Raw genomic sequence first — 18,304 nt, 5'->3', positions numbered from 1 at the left:
GTTGAGGGAGGTGATTCTTCCCCTCTACTCTGCACTGGTCAGACCCCACCTGCAGTGCTGCATCCAATTCTGGGGTCCTCAGCCCAAGAAAGACATGGACCTGTCAGAGTGAGTCCAGAGGAGGGACACAAAGATGATCAGGGGGCTGGAACATCACTTCTATGAGAACAGGCTGAGAGAGTTGGGGTTGTTCAGACTGGAGAAGAGAAGGCTCTGGGGAGACCTTATATCAGCCTTCCAGTACTTAAAGGGGGCTTATAAGAGAGACTGTTGCAACAAGACAAGGAGTAGTGGTTTTAAACTAAAAGAGGTTATATTCAGACTGGGTATAAGGAAGAAATTTTTTACAAGGGTGGTGAAACACTGGACAGGCTGCCCAGAGAGGTGGTAGAAGCCTTGTCCTTGGAAACATTCAAGGCTGGGCTGGACAGGGCTCTGAGCAACCTGATCTAGCTGTACTGGCTTCATGTGCTACACCTCGTTGGGATAGACATGCATTAGTAAACCGGCATCCGTTAGAGATACCTCCCCTCCTGGTGGGTCCTTTCCTACATTGACTTCCCACCTCCTTCTCCTGTTTGCTTTGGGGTCCTGGTGATAGCCCCCTGCCACACATAGCGGGCCACCAGACAGCATGATTTCTTTCCTTGGCAGAAGCACTTCTGGGCACCCATCACCCTTCCCCCTCACTACTCTAAAAATTTGTTGGCGCTTCATTATATTTTAACAGCACTCTCTTTTCCAGACTGTTGGAATTGGCCATTGTTGGACACGGCAGCTCTTGGTGCTGTTTCCTCAGCAAACAGGCTGTAAACACAGTCACGTAACAGCAATACCTGCCTGCATTCAGTGTGTGCCAAGAAACAAGGGCAGAGCCAAGGCTGGCTCCAGAAGGAGCCCAGCTGAGCTTTCAGGGTCTAGGGAGGTGCTTTGTTCCTTGGCCTGTTGTGTGTGCCCTATGCAATTTCATGCTGCCTCTGGTAAATGCAGGGGAATGAACTGGAGCAAGTTTAATGCTATTTAGTTTCTTATTTGTAAGGTTTATAATTAACCGCTTGAATTTCCTTTTAGTGTAGAAACCTATCTATCTGTATGAGAGATCCTCTCATTTCTCTCATTTGGAGTATTGTATCACAAAGTAAACCATTTGTTTAATGCACATAAAGGTCTTTAAATGCTGAAAGAATGTATTGTTTTTAAGAATTACAAATTCGTAAGCAGTACGTGCAAGTTGAACTGATGCAAAATATTACATAGAAATTCTGACATAGCATCTATTTAGCTTATCATTCTTAGGGGAATGGGAGAACTGGGCAGTCAAATATGGACTTACTTGTCCGTCATATTCTGTATGCTGCAATAGTATATGAGCTAGGAGATAAAATCTCAAGAGAAGGTAGCTTCGACTTTTTTATCTCTCATTTTGTTTGGCTGCACATAAACAAACTGTTATGAAAACCAAACTAGCAGGAAATCCAGAAGCAACTTGCACCAAAGCAAGCTGAAGGGAAGCCGTAAATGCATCAGGTTGGAAATGGGAGCTGCTTGAAGTGAAACTGGAGTTTGTTGATTGCGCTCGAGGCTGACTTTCACCCTTAAGCAGTAAAGTGAAATCCTAAATTGCCTTCAAGTGATTTGAAGTAAGCCTGAGCAGAGCACACCGGCACAGTTATGCACCGTGGGGCACTGCTGCAGCCTGGGACTCCAGTGGACCTTTCTTCAAAGCGTGCTGTGGAGGCTCATGGGTTCACTTGTCCATGATGGTCTCACACTTTTGGACCTCATTTGAAAAAAAGGAACCTGGAAGGATGTCAGAACCTGTAGCAAGTCAAAGGCCACCTGAGGATCTGCTTTGTGTTCTGCACGACAGGGTAACATTGTGTGTTCCAAATGTAAAGCAGTGGCTAAAGCTTTTCTTGTTGTAACCTGGAGGTGAATGTTAATGTGCTGACATGAAACAATACAATTTCTGTTAATAACAGGTGGCTTCATTCTCCACGCCTTTATTTATAGATTACAAGATTTATATTCGTGCCAACCAAAGCTTTAGGCATCAAAACAAATGTTGAAATTTTTTAATTGCATATTAAAAATCATGTTATTTAAGTCTCTTTTTATTTCTAAATAGAGGTGTGTATTTAGAAAACGTCTTCACAAGTGTTGACATGTGTGCCTCAGCTTGGTTTAATCTATGAGTGATGGTAAACTTCCTGGGTTTTAGTTAAAATGGAACGAAACCACAAACCAAAACCCCCCAAAACTGTAACGGCAGGCTGTCAGTAGAGGGCATCACTCCTTTTTTTTTTTTTCTTTTTTATCAAAGCATAGCCTGCTTGTACACTTCAGCTTAACAAAGCCTGCATTTACTCTGCGATGTGGCAAATTGATTGGTTATGCAACACAGCTGGATCATATGACACCTTTTTTTAAAGAAGGAATTCTAGGAGGATATATGCCTGTGAAGTCTTGTGCTAAATTCTAACAGATCCATGATTTAAAATTTATAAAAATCTGGAAATTACTTCTGTTTTAACAAAAGAATGGCAAATCCAAAGGATCTTGTATTCTTCAATTCTTTAAATCCATTAATAAAAAGATGTCTGTTCTTTACAGTGAAATAACTTTATGCATAAATACATGTGAAAATACTATAATTACAAATATGACCTCAGGTACTGCAAAAATAAATTTATTAGAAGGTTTTGTGCTTTCTGCAGATGGCCCTACCTGGAATCCAGGAGAAGCTGCTGGGCCTGAAGGGCCTGTTTTGATACAGTTTCAGGCTGCTTGTCTCTAAACCAGAGAATATCCAGGTTGTAGTGAAGATAGAAAGTTTAGAGGAAGCAAATATAAAGTAACTAGTGTGGACTTGAGGAAGCAAGTGGTGGAAGTAAGGCTTCTGTGTCAAAATTAGTAATGCTTTACAGTTTAAAGGGGGGAAAAAATTAGAGAAAATTAAGTTTAAAAGACATGGTGTCACATGGTAGGTCTGTGGCTGGCACAAGATTGTGAGAATGAGACTTGTGAGCAGCAATTCTCAAAACAACAGAGAGATCAAGAGCTCTTGGAGAAAGCATGTGTTCATGATGTAGGAAGGATTGTGACTTGGAGCCATTATTTAAAAAAAATAAAATTGATGCTAGATTAGATGCATCTTCTAGCAGGCATGAGTGAAGCAACCTCTGCTCTTAATAGCATACCCAGAGTACAAAGCAGCGGAGGAAAGGTGGGAACACGTGTGTTTTGGGAAGACGAGGACATGGTGGTGGAGCAGTTAGAGCACTTAAAGATCTCTTCTCAGCCAGGATAAGAGGCAATACCCTATGGCAGGATCGGGAGCCACAGTGATGCTCAGTGTGGGCTGTCCACATGGCTCAGCTGCGAGCTTTTGATTCAAGCACTGGTGTGCTTCATAGTTGTAGACCAGGCACACTCAGAGAGTGATGCACACGCCTTGTGTTAGTTTGTATTTGCATTGAGATTCTGGTATCTTGACTTGTCCTCTGCCAGCTTGTTTGCTATCACATTTAGAAAATGTGTTCATGTGTTTTGTCTTGTTTGTCCCTCTAAAATGAGGGTAATACTGACTTGAAACATGAATGTGCAAAAAAAATGGAGAAACTGAATGGTGCTAAAACCTTGTCAGCATGATGGTGCTGCCTAGGAGAATGTATAGGCAGGTGCTAATGGCCTTGCTAGATTTGTGTAATGTGGTGTTTCATAGATTTCACGGTGGGTCTAGTTCATTGCAAGGAAGAAGTTTAGGTAAATCTTAACTTGGTGAAGAAATTCTCCTCCAGTGTTGAAACATGAAGAACTGCAAAGAATGAACCAGTTCTTGCTGATCTTTTGGGCCTGTCAGTACTTGGTAACCACAAAAAACCTGACATAGTTTTGGGAAAATTCTTACCCCTTAAATCTTTATTTTTTTTCCAGTCTGCCGAAGTCCAGTTTGAATGTGCCATTTGTGGTACAGTTACAACTGGGACTGAGTAATGCTGAGCTCTGGACAGATTCGTAAAATCTTAATAGCTGCCTTCATAGGTCGTTTTGCCTTGGTGCCTATGTTATGCCTACGTCTTATATCTTTAATATCCAATGGGGATTGCTTAAAAGCAGATCTAATGATAATCAGTTCATCTTTTAATTCCTTTTGTGGTTTTGTTCTGTTAGTGGGCTTGGCCTTCAAAGTTTGTTTTGCACTGTATGTTGCCTCCCCTTGAGGATTTTAAGTTTTTAAAGCACCTATATTTTACATTAAAAACTCTTCAGATAAATTATCTCTCTTGTTTTAAGATATATTTTGCAGTGCGAGGAGCTGGAATGTGTGGATTCACGCAGTTTTGCAGTGGTCCAAGTGTGTAAGGAATATTTGAAGTTTTGAGAGGATATTGGGATGCTATTGTGGTTTGAATTGCTTGCTGCCTGCAGCAGCTGTGGATTTTTACCATAGCACCTTTTCTGCTATTACCTGTGTTCATAGTATTTTATTATTATTAATTTGCAGTTTACAAAAATGACTAAGACTATTGGTTTGTCAGAAGACATAGTGTGGAACTGCAAGGTACTGCTGAAGGAGAGGGATGTAGTTCTAAAGCTCATGAACAAATGTGAAGACATTTCAAATAAACTGACAAAACAAGTAATCAGGATTACTGAAGAAGGAGGATGTGGATGGAACATAGAGCAACCCTCCATTCTGAATCAGAGGTATCTTTCCCTTTTTTATACTTACAAGGGTGTTGGATAATAAGGTGTACTTGAACACGGGGATTTTCAAAACTGCAGTATCTAGAAAGTAGAGTTGCAAATGTTTGACACTTAGCAGCTCTCAGTGAGCTAAATAGTGATGTGTGACATTTGAGGGAATCTAAGAAAATATTTAAGTGTATCAGGAAAGCTGATGAGAAGGGTAAGAACATAAAACCAAAAGGATGTAACAGTGACCAATACCTTGTTCTACTTGCTCTGGTTTTTGATAAATGTAGAAGCCCAACTTGGGTGATGGGATCATGAGTTGTGAACTTTTCAAACAAAATGCCAAGCAAAACTGCTTCTGTAATGGGGGACCCTATATTTCAAAGATGTCAAATTGAAATGAATCTGAACAAACCTGTAAAGTTTATCAGCTGGACTGAAGACCTTGAAGTTCAGATGTACAAAGTTATCTGGAACTCTGTATCCAGTAGGAGGGGCACTAGGGATGTGTTGGGGGAAGGATTTATTTCAGAGAGGTAAATTGGTAAGGATCTGCAAATGCATATTGGGAATTGTCTTGGTTTGAAAGACAAGTGTTTGCAGAGGAAGGCAGGAACCTCCCTTGAAATAGAAAATGCAACCCCCTTCCCTCCAAATTATTATAATTTTGAAATCGACGGGCCTTCAGGCAAAGATATGGGGAATAGGAATAACAATTCTTTACATATATATATATATATATATATATATATATATATATACATAAAAAAACCCCACAAGGCAGGAAAAAAAACCCACCCCCTGGTTTACACTGACAGAGTCAGAAATACAACCTGACACCCTGTTAGGGTGGCAGTAGCAGTCCGATAAGATGCTGGCTGCAGTCCTCCTGAAGTGATGGATGTAGTTCTGTTGAAGCAGCGATCTTGTAAAAGGATCTGGCCTTCCTCCGAAGGTCCAGTGGTAGGTAGGTAGCTCTTGTCCTCTGGAACTCCAGTGGGGGGGGGGAAAACTCCTCTGGGAATCCAGTGGAAGGCTGCTAGGGTGTTCGAGATCTCAGTTTATATTTAGCAGGGACTGCTTGGCTCCTTCCCCCCCGGGCGGAGCATCTCACAATGGGATGGGGAGTCGTGAGGCAGTTCCTTGATGGGCCATTAACAGGAGATAGTCCAGGAGCGAGTTATCGATGGGTCAGGCGATAAGGCATTGTTGTGCCCAGTAACAGGAGATAGTCCAGAGGGGGGAGGCAGGGAGCACCGCCCCACCTGCTCTCAACAGCTCCTGAAGATGGTAATAGAATACTTTTGGGGGGGGGGCACATCTTACACTGTAACCTAGGACAGGAATAAAGAGAGAGCTTAGGAGGAAGGGAGATGGGTATGGTGGGAGGCATTATCCTAAGGGTTAGGAAGCATAGAGGTTTAGTGGGAATGATTGGAGGAGCAACCTGAGTTAGGCTTGGAGGCTGTTCCTCGTAAATAGCAAAAGGATTTTGAGCTGTGTCAAAATAAAACCTGACATAAGAGAACTGTTTGGAGGGAGCTTATTAGTGATATTTTTTCTTTGGGAAAAAGTGCTGAACTAGGTGAGTTACTGTTGAGTGTGTTCTGTGGGTTGTGTGTGTGTGTGTTTGGTTTTTTTGGTGCCAACACCGTCAATAACTGTACAACAGGGCAAACTTAGTGATGCAGCTGCTAAATTTTTTTGTGTATTTTAAAAGTTAGCAGTTGTGTAACTCCTTTTAACTGGTTGTGAATCACTGGTCTTAGAAGACAATTATTTATTATAACATTTGTTTTGATCATTTAAGATGTATGAAAAGATAAACTACGTGAAAAGTCAGAAATGCTGTTTGGTATTCAGGTGACTGATTAAATAAAGTTTGTGGGTTTTACTACATGATGAGATCTGGGGTGCATTAAAATATAGGCAATGTTAAACTTGCCATTCTGTGACTTAAATAAGTGTAGAGTTATGTTTCATGGAGAAACAAATAAAAGATAGTAACATGTTAAGTTTGATTACTTAACAGTATGGAACTCAAGCCATATCAGAAGATCGGTTTGAACTGGTTAGCACTGCTGCATAAACACGGATTGAATGGCATATTGGCTGATGAAATGGTACGTGTGAAACTGATTGTTTAAGAATCATTAAAAATGGCTTTGTTAAAATTTTTAATTTCTTAGAATCCCCAAGCAGATTGTAAGTAATTTGTTTTAGCTAATGTAACTTGAATTGCAGTTTCTCCAAATGCTTAGAAGCTGCTGAGCTCTTACTTTCAGTTTAAAAGTCAAAGGTAGACAAAGATTCTTGGACATGGGTAATTAAAAGTCACATGGTGTCTTCTGATGCAATGGAAGCAGTTTCTACCACAACCATTCATTTTAATAGCGCCTTGCCTGTAAACGTAATTCATTCTACTTGTCCAGCCTTTAGTTGTGGCGATCTCCAGTCTCCCATGTTTCTCCATTGGTCTCAAAACAGGCAGTTAACAATACAGAAAAAGCTGACTGGGTAGAAACCTTTTCTACTTCTCCAGCATTTCAGCTATCTCGTGTCATTATACCCATAAGTTTTGAAATGAGAGAAAAGCTTATGGGTTTGAGGTTTTGTTTGGCACCAACACCACTGGTAACTGTACAAGAGAACAAACTCAGTGATGCAGCTGCTAAATGCTAAATGTGTTGTCACTTGCTTTTAATCCTGGCTGCTGTTCTTGTGACAAACTGTGAGTGAAGGGATGGATTTGCTTCACCAAGGCTTAGGAAGTGCTTCTCAACTTCCATGTGTTTCCTATTTGTAAGAACTACCTTATGTGCTTATTTTGTGGTAGATAAGATAAATCTTTAAATCCATGATACAGAAGACAGGAAAGTGAGTGTTGGCAGAAACATAGGCTTATCTTAAAGAAATCTGATTTCCATATTAAATTCCACTTCAGAAATAGCTGGAATATCCTTTGTACAACTGGCTCAAATGGAAAAAACTAATTAGTTTGCAAATAATCATTGTCTGCAGCATTGTTTCGGGAAGGTGAATTTTTGAAGATTTGAGGGGTAAACTTGAACTAAAATGAAAACCCTCATAAATGGAAAAGATTAATCCCTGATGCTCAAATGTTGAGCTGAAAAGATAATTGAGTTTGGCTGTGCTGTACTTCAGAAGGAATTGTCTTCTGTAAAACAATGCGGTTAAACAGAACAATTTTTCTGTGCAGATTTGTAATCTTTAGTCAACATTGATTACACTGTAATTGTCTTATGATTACAAAACATTGTTATGTTCTATGGATTGTAAATTTTGTTTAAATGGATTTGTTTTCTCTTAGGGCTTAGGAAAAACAATTCAAGCAATTGCATTTCTAGCTTATCTCTACCAAGAGAGCAATACGGGTCCCCACTTGATAGTTGTGCCAGCTTCAATATTAGGTAAGTTACAAGCATCAAAATTATTTGTTTGTTAAAAAAAAATCATGGACAGACTGTGTTACAAAGATAATTTTGGAAAGAAAACTTGATTTTCTTATGGTGGTATTCAACTCCTTAAGTAATTTGGGTTGGAACGCAAACCATACTGAAGGCATGCTTATTCTGAATTAATTTAGACCTAACATGGAATTTTTTTTTTAATATGCTCTGTACGCTTCACAAAAAAAGCTGCTTGTTACAATTTGAACTTGTTTAGCAAAGTAGTCTTCTTACTTACTGAATATGGGCTGAAATTCCTAGTCTTCAGGCTGTGCTTAGGACTAAGTTTCATGGCATTTGAGACATTCGGTGTCTTTTTTCCTCTTTGCTGCACAAAATCTATCAAAGCAGATCAAAATCCTAAAACAATAAGGCTGACTGTCTTTTAGTTGTGTGCTTTGATTATTTAATGACCTTATTAAACAGGAAAGCAGGAAGAATATGGTGGAATAAAAAAGTCAGCAAAGCTCATGAGTTTGAGCAGGAACTGGTTCTCTGTGGAATTAAATCTGGTTTTGTTGAATGATTATAGAAAGGAGAAAGCAGCAAATTCAATTTAGAAAGAAAATGCTGCTTTTAATATAAAATACTTATTTGGGCTTCAAAAAAATCTCAATAATCAGAAAAGCTTCCAGTTGTTCAATGTCAATTCGACATTCAGTGTGCTTTTAAAGTCCACTAGAACCCATTTTTTTAAATAACTCTTAGAAGTGCATGTTACTTAAACCTGAAGTGTACATAAAGGTGTAAATGAAGGTTCTTTTGTGAAGTGAGTCGTAGAGGCTCATGAATAGTAATGGCAGGTTGGCCCAAGCTATCCAGCACGGGGATGTCTGGGAAATGTGACCTACCTGCAGCTTTCCTCATGGTTTTCTGGAGGCATCTCTGCAGCCCTGGTGTGGGTCTGGCTGGGGTCAAGTGGCAGTTACTAGAGACCCCCTTCTACTGTGGTTTGGGGTCAGCATTTATGTAGGCTGTCAGGCACCTTCCCCTTGGGCATGGTCATCTTGCTGGTGGCCACTCTGCAGGCTGCACACGCGGAGCTGGGTCGAGTTGTTTGGTTTCCTTGCCTGCTCCCGGAGACACTGTCTCTGCTGATGAAACACTTTGTTCGTTGGTACTCTCATCCCGAAGTGATTTGCTTTCTGAGGAATTGACTGTCTAGGGAAGAAACCAGGCTGAAAAGTTCAGTGTGGTATTATTTTTACGTAGTGGTTACAGACTATGCAGGGACTGTTTCTGTAGGAGTTCAAAGTGCAAGCTGGTTAAGCAAGAGTTACTTAAAGCCCAGTTGTGGGTTGTTTATTTTCCCTAAATATTATTTGTTTTCCAGTGTTTAGACAGAAAATTTCTTAACCTTCAGGAGAACTTAAAGGTGTTTCCTTTAAAATCAGATGTTTGGTATAATGCTGACGTGTGTCTGAAGTTGTAAGACATAATAAAGTCTGACTTGTTTTTTATTTTAATGGTGTCTTACAGATAACTGGATAAGAGAAGTTAATCTGTGGTGTCCTGAACTGAACATCCTTCTTTACTATGGTGAGGAATCTAATTTAGAAATTAATCAAATAATACAGACGCGTGCATGGTCAGCTGAAGAAAAGATGAATTGTTTATGGAAGCATTGTTTCAAGACAGTTGTTTAAATACAAATATTTACTGCTGAATGTGTTTCTGTGTACTGTCTTAATTTTTGCATGTATATAAATATACATAGTTGTACTCATTTTATGTTTTGTCCTTTTGTAGGATCCCAAGAAGATAGGAAACAACTCAGGACAGACATTAACAATAATGATGTCGATTTCAATGTGATTATAACTACGTGAGTACAGTAATTAATAAGTGAGATGTAGTTAACTCCTACTGACCTCTAGCGGTACAACGAAACAATACTTGGAGTTTAGTGAGATGGGAAGGGAACTTATTTTTGGTTTCAGGTAATGGTTAACTAGGGTTTTATTAATGTGTAACAGATACTATGTAATAGATGCTTTAGATATTATATATTAATTACATAGTACATGCTAGTAGATACATATTACTTTGTAATAGATTTGCACACTTTTTTGGAAAGTGTTACTGAGAGCCTTGATTCATCAAGTAAACTGTAATTATTTGCCAGTACTAAACTCTGTTATGGTTGGTTACTTCTAGGCGGTTTTACTTAACGCTTAACAATTTTAGAAAATTTAATTTGATTGTGATAACAGTATGTTCATGTCAAAAGACACATTAAATGCAAAGTTATGATGTCTTTCTCTGACAGATACAACTGTGCAATAAGCAGCTCAGATGATCGAGGGCTGTTTCGCAAGTTGGAGCTTAACTATGCAATTTTTGATGAAGGTCATATGCTCAAGAACATGAGCTCTGTACGCTACCAGCGCCTTATGACAATTAATGTAAGAGGTTTAGTTATTGTTGGGTTAGAGGGGATAACTCCTGTTTTTTCTGTTTTCTAGCTGTGGGCTGGGGGAAAATTGAGTATTAACCATGAAGTTCATATGCACATAATGTTCCAGAAACTACAGTATGCAAGTGGATAGACATGCTGGTGTGGTCCTAGGAGTGGATCCTACGTTGTGAACTTTCAGGGAGACAAGCTCACAAAGAAAAATAATAAATTTCCTATAGCATCATTATAGTGATGGTAGTGGTTCAGTTGGCAATTTTCCAGTTTTATTCCACAGTAGTAAAGATTGTAAAAATGCTGTTCTGGTGACTTTTGCTGAGACATCTCAGTATTTAAGGGCCTGCTCTGATAGGACTGTGCAAGACAAGCTAGCTTTAAAATAGTTCTTTTTCTTGTGGCTTGCAGCCTGAGTCAGCAGCATTTTTGAAAAAGAGAAAATTTGAGTATATGTTTTTCTCTGATTATTGTGATCTAGCACTGTAATATTCATATAATAATAATACACTTATGATCATTTATTACAAGTTATTTTTGAAGATCATGTTTTCATCAAAAGCCTTTTTAAGAAGCTGATCTTTAAGCAGTTAATATTTTGAATTCCAAACTGTGCATAAGTACTGTATGACACTACAAAAGATAAGGTATGGGAGCAACAATTAGCACGTTAATTTAAACCCAACAAACAAAACAAAACCAAAAACAAACAAGAAAACCCCTAACAGAGCAGGACGGCTTTGCTTACATCTGGATTTGGATTCTTGAATAGTCTTGAACTGGTATGTGCTCAGTTCCCCACAGTTCTGTAAACGGTTTTGTTGACTTAACCAGGAAATTATTCCATGAGATCTAAATACATATTAAGATTAGAAGTTACAATTTAAACTAAGTTCATTTTCTCAGTTCTCTATAGCTGTGTTTTGTCTGCCAATATTAATTTTTAACCTATTTGACTAATGTGTTTCTTGCTGCTCTCTTCCACTTTGGACAAACAGGCAAAGAATCGCTTACTGCTGACAGGGACTCCGGTTCAAAACAATCTTTTGGAATTGATGTCTCTCTTGAATTTTGTCATGCCACATATGTTCAGCAGTAGCACAAGAGAAATCCGAAGGATGTTCTCTTCAAAAACAGTAAGTATTATATAGTCTCTTCCTGAAAATAACTTTTTTGCAGTTGCTGCGTAACTTCTCTTTTATTTGTATCTTACGGAAACAGGTAACGTGATTATGAAAATCTAGAAAATGAAACTATGAAAAAAAACCCATTTAAAGTAAGCAAGTCATAATAGGCTATCTCAGAATACTAATGGTCCTGTTAGATCTGCCTGTTCTGGCTGCGTTTTTCATCAAGTTAGAATTGTTAAGGCAGCGTTGTTTCAGCTGAAAACTTCACACTGTAATTGAATTCTTGCAATGTTTTCCTTAGAAGCGTGCTGAAGAACAAAGCATATATGAAAAGGAGAGGATTGCACATGCAAAGCAGATAATAAAACCATTCATCATGAGAAGAGTAAAAGATGAGGTAATGTTTTGTCTTTAAAATAACGATTTCATGTTATCAGAAAGCCTGATAATCCTTGAGACTAACAGTAAACTTTAAGGTCAAATTTTGACAGTGCTAGTTTAGCTGTTTACCTAGGAAGAGCAAGAAACTTGAGCTGTCTTTCATCTTTCAGGGGTTAGCAAGTAAAAATGTGACCTGCTGCAGCTTTGGGTTTTGATGCTTATTATTTGCTAACTATTTACAGTTGGGAATTTTAGTTAGGAAAGATCACCGAAAGATGATTCGGTGCACTGCTAAGCAATGAAAAGTGAGAAATCCTCCACATTAACCACAAAAAATATTTGTGACTTTATAGTAATGATGTTTTATTTTAACTGAAAAGATTAAGGCAGTGAATGTGAGTGTATGTATTCGTGTATACGTATGACTGGAAATGTGCCTATAAGTTATTTTGCTATCATCAAAATTATCATTCTAAAATCCAAAATCTATTTAAATTTTTGTATTTAGAGTTGCATGTATAAAACAAAGGGAAAACTTAACAGTGATCAGAAAAGTGTTTCTGTGTACTATAGTGGTCAGTGGCTTGAAGAGGTTATCTCTGATTAGCAGGAGAGTAGGTTCCAGGTATTGCATCTATTATTATTTTGTGCAGTTTAGGAGTGTGCAGACCATGTTTTTTGATGGGGGGGGTGATGGATAATCCAAATCAAGTTCTGAATAAGTCGAACTGCTGACTCAGCGAAGTAAGATAGTACAGAATTGCTGACTGTTCGCTATAGTACAGTTTTTACCTGGTACATTTTTGTTTTGTCAGGTGCTTAAACAACTACCTCCCAAAAAAGATCTCATTGAATTATGTGCCATGTCTGAGAAACAGGAGCAACTATACTGTGATCTCTTAAACAAGTTCAAGAAAACTATTAACAGTACTGGTATGTGAGGGTCTTTTTCCTTTTGCTGTTTTTTTTTTTCATGCCCAGACATATGTCAAATGTGACTACAAAGCCCTTGCTTTGTAGAAATGCCTAATACTCATAAACTGACTATATCGCTTTTATGAATTTTTCCTAAGTTCAGGTAATAGATGAAATGTCAAATTAGGTTCTCGGAAGTAAAGCTCTCCTAAGAGATAAATGTGTGTCAGATAGGCATCTACGTACTACTTCTGAATATACCCTATTTCTTTGTTTACAGAGAAAAACTCTGATATGGGAAATGTCATGATGCAACTTAGAAAAATGGCTAATCACCCTCTCTTGCATCGCCAGTATTACACAACTGACAAGCTCAGGACAATGTCCATGCTTATGCTCAAGGTAAGGTGATGAGATTCAGAAGCAATCCTTAATTTCTCAGAATTTTTAATGCAACTTAAACAGATTTTTTTTTTATTGTCAGTCTTTTGGTCACAACTGTGTCTTTGCAAAACTTAATTCATTGTTGCTGCTTTTTATTTCTCTGCATCTATCCAATGCTCTAATCAAGCTTCCTATGTGTTTAACACTGATTTTTGTATCAGATACTAGAATGGAGAGAACAGCTGTGAGACTGCAGTCATCTCCTTTTCATTAGCTCCCCATTAACACCTCTTCCCTCAACCCCAAAATTGAAAACCAAAGTACTTATGAAAAAATATCTCGGGGGGGCACTTGAATTTACTAGTATTTTCTGAGTAGCAAGGAATCTGGGCTGTGCAGAACTAGAATAGGGAAGACTTAAGTAATGAACCGTTTTTTATAATTTGGCTGGGGTTAATGCCTGTGGAGTTTGGGGAAAATTGTTGCTTCTTTCTAAGGTATGAAAAAAGTCTGAATGTGCACCAGCTGCTCTAAGAAAGTTGCATCTGGCTTTGAATGCCTTCAGCTTTGTTTTGCAATAAAGCCAGTGAAGGTTTGGGGGAAGGGAAGAAGTGACCCATTGGTTTATGAAGGGGTTTTGTCCCTTTTTATTCCTACTCATACCATTGTACTCTCCAGATGTGGCTTTTCTTTTCCTCTTTCTTCCAGGCATGACATCCCTCTACCCACCCTACATCTTGGGCTAGGCTTCCCATGTCTTCTACCATCTATCCAAGGATTGGACCTCCCTTTTAGGGAATGTGTCTTCAGGGGAAGAGGTCTGATACAGGGGTAAAAGGTCATAGGGCTTGATGGGAACTAGGTAACTGCTATGGAGGTTGAGCATCTAATTCTTAGTTTTTGGTAGTACAAGTTCTTGTGAAAGCTAAATTGCAAAGTAATGAACCTCTGTTATAAACCTGGGGTTGCAGAGTTCATCTTTTGTTGCTTGCATGAGCCACGCTCTGGCATTTGTCCATGTCTAGTTGTGCCACTTTGTTCTTTTAGAAATTTTGGATGCTGTTGTGTGGTGGTTTTGTTTTTTCTTGTCTGTCTGGCAGGATTGTGTATTGCATTATTTCCCTTCACTTTTGCTAACAGGAACCCACACATCGTGATGCTAACCCTGACCTTATCTTTGAAGATATGACAGTAATGACAGATTTTGAGCTGCATTTGCTTTGTAAACAATATTCTCACGTCAGTGACTTCAAGTTAGACATGGATCAGATCTTGGATTCTGGAAAGTTTAGAGCACTGGAACGCATTCTCTCCGACCTTAAAGAGAAGGTTGGTACTACAGATGGCTGAAACATCTTTTCCTGTCCCATCTGAAGGCTGGCACTAAGTAACTGGTTAAATTAACATCTGCTAGCTGTATGTGCAACCCAGTTGCTTTTCTGTGGAGTACCACACTGTGATTTAGTGCATGTGCAGTATTGCAAAGCAATGCTTACAGCTTTTAACATGCAGCCCTGCCTATGCATGTCACTTCAGAGACGGCTGACATAAGCTTTCCCATTTTTCCAAGTTTCAGAGCGTTCATCCCGAGTTAACACTATCTCAATGTACGGAGGGCTAGCGTAATTTTCACAGTTCATGAACTCCGACCTTCTTTTGGCAATTGAATAAGACTGTATTAAATTAGAATGATCATGTATGTGTTAAGCTGGGGTAAAGGTAAGAGGAGGTCATTGTTTTGAGTCATAGATTTGAACTGGCTTATTTTACAAATAAGCATGTGTTATCATACTTCAGAGTATCCTGAATTTGCACAAGTGTGTGCTGGGCATCTGTTTGTTTCAGACAAGACTTCTACTGGTCTGTACTATAGAGAATATAGCTTAAATTTTTAATGAAAATATTTTGTTGACATTTGTAGATGGAGTAGGTCTGACATTTATAGATTTGACGCATGATTTCTAGATTGCTTGAGTCACCTAAGTACAAAGTAACTAAAAAGTTATTGCACTGACAAAAGGTGGGTTGATGCAGCAGAAATACTGGGTACAATATCTTTGCTGAAAGTCAGTCCTGACTTGAGGAATTTCGGCTTAGACTTTTAGTTTGGAAAATAGGGATTCAGTCAAAGTAAAATCATGTTTTTTGCAGTAATGAAGTATTTGTGTAGTTCGTTATCCGTAACTCGAATGTTTTAAAACTTTTGTTTTGCTTTGTCATTTCCAGGGTGACAGAGTTGTATTGTTTAGCCAGTTTACCATGATGTTGGATATCTTGGAAGTTTTCCTAAAACATTGGCAACATAGATATATTAGACTGGATGGAACAACACAGATTTCTGATCGGTATGTGACTTCTGCTGAAGATGAGAGAAAAGAAATGTATGTGTGCATGGAGGGGGGAGGTCGCTTAAAACCCTCACCTTTGTTTTCCAGTGTATATAATTCTGTTGTCACTGGGCATTGACTATAGAGGGTTTAATGTTGGATTTCAGATTGTCTTAGTAAGGATGAGGCTGACAGGTGAGTTTTAGATGCTCAGGTTACAGTCTTAGCCATTCGAATGGAAAACTTGTGTCTTCAGCAGTTCATGGTGTGTTTGATTTGCTTGTGTGTCAGCGTGCCGTAGCAAAAGCTCACCTGTAGATACTCCTTGGAAGTATAGTATAACTCTGTTACAACAGGCAGATAAACCCCTTTGTGTCTTTTGCAGCTGAAAATGCTGCAAATGCCTTCCTTGTATTTGAGCTGTACTGGTTTTCTACTGTTTCCTGTTTCATGGCGTTTTTTAAAATTTGTTTTTAGATGCTCTTTTCTTTGTTTCAAAAAACTGTCATTCTTGCTGTGATGTTACCTTCTACTTAGAGCTGAAGTCTGTTACTTCCCTTTTATGTGCAGTTATTACAGAAGACAGCCATGAAGCTAAATTCCTCTGTCCCCCCTCCATTTATTTCATGTACTTCAGTCTTCCCTTGTCCTCCAACTTGCTCTTTGTATTCTGTGCTCATCCAAAATCTTTTTCCAAACCTCTTTTCATTCTTTGCTGTCAATCTGTCACTCTTAGCATGTTGCTCTGGTTGCTGCTGTGGACTGTTAAGTACCCTTTTCGTTCTGCATAACATCTGTGCTTTTGAGCTGCTTTGCAATGCCACTGCTTTCCTTTTCAAAAGGTCATCATCTGAACTTCTGTATGCAACTCTGGAGCCAGTGTGGTGTTTTCTCCAAGGCCTGATGTGTGTTTTCTTATGTTCTGCAGGATACATCTAATTGATCAGTTCAATACAGATATGGATATATTTGTATTCCTCCTGTCGACCAAAGCCGGGGGCTTGGGAATTAATCTGACCTCAGCAAATGTTGTTATTCTTCATGACATTGACTGCAACCCATACAATGATAAGCAAGCAGAAGACCGATGCCATAGAGTAGGTCAGACAAGGTAAGACTTTTTAGTTATAATGCTTGGCTCTTTCTAGAGGCAAGCTCTCAAAGGAAGCTAAAAAGACAATATTTTATTATTAAAAATTCCGTTTTAAGCAGAGGCGTGAGTAAACCAGCTCTGGGTTTTGTGGGAGATAGGTAGTTGTAATTGTCTTGGCACCTGTTGCTGCCAGAACAAACCTTATTTACGTTGTCCTCTTTTCCCAGTTCTCTATAACTCTCAATTGTCTGTAATTCTCAAATCTCTGGTACTAGGAACTATTTCAAGGCAGATCTGAAGTCTTTGGGACTGTTTGGCAAAGCTGTTTGTTCTCTTCAGGAGACTTCTAAGCTCTAAAGGGCTACAATATCATAAAGAGTGAAACCGTGGACTGTTTCAGAGTCCTCCGTCAGAATAAGCTAATGTGAGCAATAGAACATGTTTAATAACTGGTATTTCAACTGTAGTATGGGATGGGGGGGAAGCAGAGTCGTTTCTATTAACAGATTTTTGTGACGGTCCAGACTTTGCAGTGGCTGGAGGTGCGGGAGAAAACAAGTTTTCTGGCAGTATAGAGCACAGTTGGTCCAGACGGAAAAACTAGAAGCTCTTTGTATTGCCCTCTTGTTCATTTCCTCCTTCTTATTGGAAACCACTGCTAGCTGAGCATCCTTCCGTTTTGCACTGATCCAAAGAAACTGTAAAAATGGATTTATCCTATTTTGTGGTTTTCAGAGAAGTAAAAGTCATAAAGCTAATCAGTAAGGAGACTATTGAAGAATCCATGCTCAAAATCAGCCAGCAGAAATTGAAGTTAGAACAAGATATGACTGCAGCAGATTCAGGTAAGTCTCTTGCACATAATAATGTCCACTTAAGTGAATTAAGGTTGCTGCAATATATTATTCTGAAAAAAACAAGGTTCTTGATGCAGGCAAGCCTTTTTTTTCATGTTAAATGAACTAGAAAGATGTATTTGTGCTGGTTATTGTTTGGTTTGACAGGAAGTACCCTCTGAGTCTGACCAACAAATCAATGACAGACTCCTACAAGTAGAGGATTTTGTACAGTTTTGGGGATCTAGACTTTTGTCTGTTTATGTGAAATATTTTGAGCTGTACTAATGCTTGTTTTTATTCCTCAGGAGAAGGAGGAACCATTCCGACAGATATAGCCACACTATTAAAAGCTTCGTTAGGTCTCTAAAATGTAAATACATTGTGGAATTCAAGGAAGAAAGGTGATGTCGTACCCCAAGGACTCTTACATTACTGATGAGTTTTCTGAACATTTATAACTTTTCGTAGTTTCTTTATTGTATTCCTCATGGTATTGGAAGTTTTTAACACCGATAGCGTTCTTTCAATGCTTAAAAACATAAACAGCCCAAATGTGCAAACATCAGATGCTGAATAAACATTATTTTACAGATCACTTTTCAAAATGGGGACCTAAGTAGTAATTGTTTTAATAAATCTGCTACTGCTTAAAATTTG

At 38.7% G+C, this 18,304-nt stretch overlaps 1 protein-coding gene across 1 annotated transcript in view; it reads left to right on the top strand.

The window, feature by feature from the left end:
* Positions 1-18,304, top strand: part of SMARCAD1 (SNF2 related chromatin remodeling ATPase with DExD box 1) — a 46,505-nt gene extending 28,201 nt beyond the window's left edge. The window contains exons 9-23 of the mRNA XM_086464800.1: positions 4,508-4,710; positions 6,731-6,821; positions 8,030-8,129; positions 9,648-9,707; positions 9,918-9,993; positions 10,438-10,573; positions 11,577-11,714; positions 12,010-12,105; positions 12,905-13,022; positions 13,285-13,406; positions 14,529-14,717; positions 15,615-15,733; positions 16,644-16,826; positions 17,544-17,653; positions 17,953-18,304. Of these exons, the coding sequence (XP_086320926.1) occupies positions 4,508-4,710; positions 6,731-6,821; positions 8,030-8,129; positions 9,648-9,707; positions 9,918-9,993; positions 10,438-10,573; positions 11,577-11,714; positions 12,010-12,105; positions 12,905-13,022; positions 13,285-13,406; positions 14,529-14,717; positions 15,615-15,733; positions 16,644-16,826; positions 17,544-17,653; positions 17,953-18,014 (1,803 nt within the window). The 3' untranslated portion in view covers positions 18,015-18,304. The remainder of the gene's footprint in view (positions 1-4,507; positions 4,711-6,730; positions 6,822-8,029; positions 8,130-9,647; positions 9,708-9,917; positions 9,994-10,437; positions 10,574-11,576; positions 11,715-12,009; positions 12,106-12,904; positions 13,023-13,284; positions 13,407-14,528; positions 14,718-15,614; positions 15,734-16,643; positions 16,827-17,543; positions 17,654-17,952) is intronic.

This window comes from Leptosomus discolor, chromosome 4 (assembly GCF_034619465.1).
Source record: "Leptosomus discolor isolate bLepDis1 chromosome 4, bLepDis1.hap2, whole genome shotgun sequence".
Taxonomy (NCBI): domain Eukaryota; kingdom Metazoa; phylum Chordata; class Aves; order Leptosomiformes; family Leptosomidae; genus Leptosomus; species Leptosomus discolor.
Note: the sequence above shows the minus strand (reverse complement) of the source record. Positions and strands in the feature narration are given on the sequence as shown.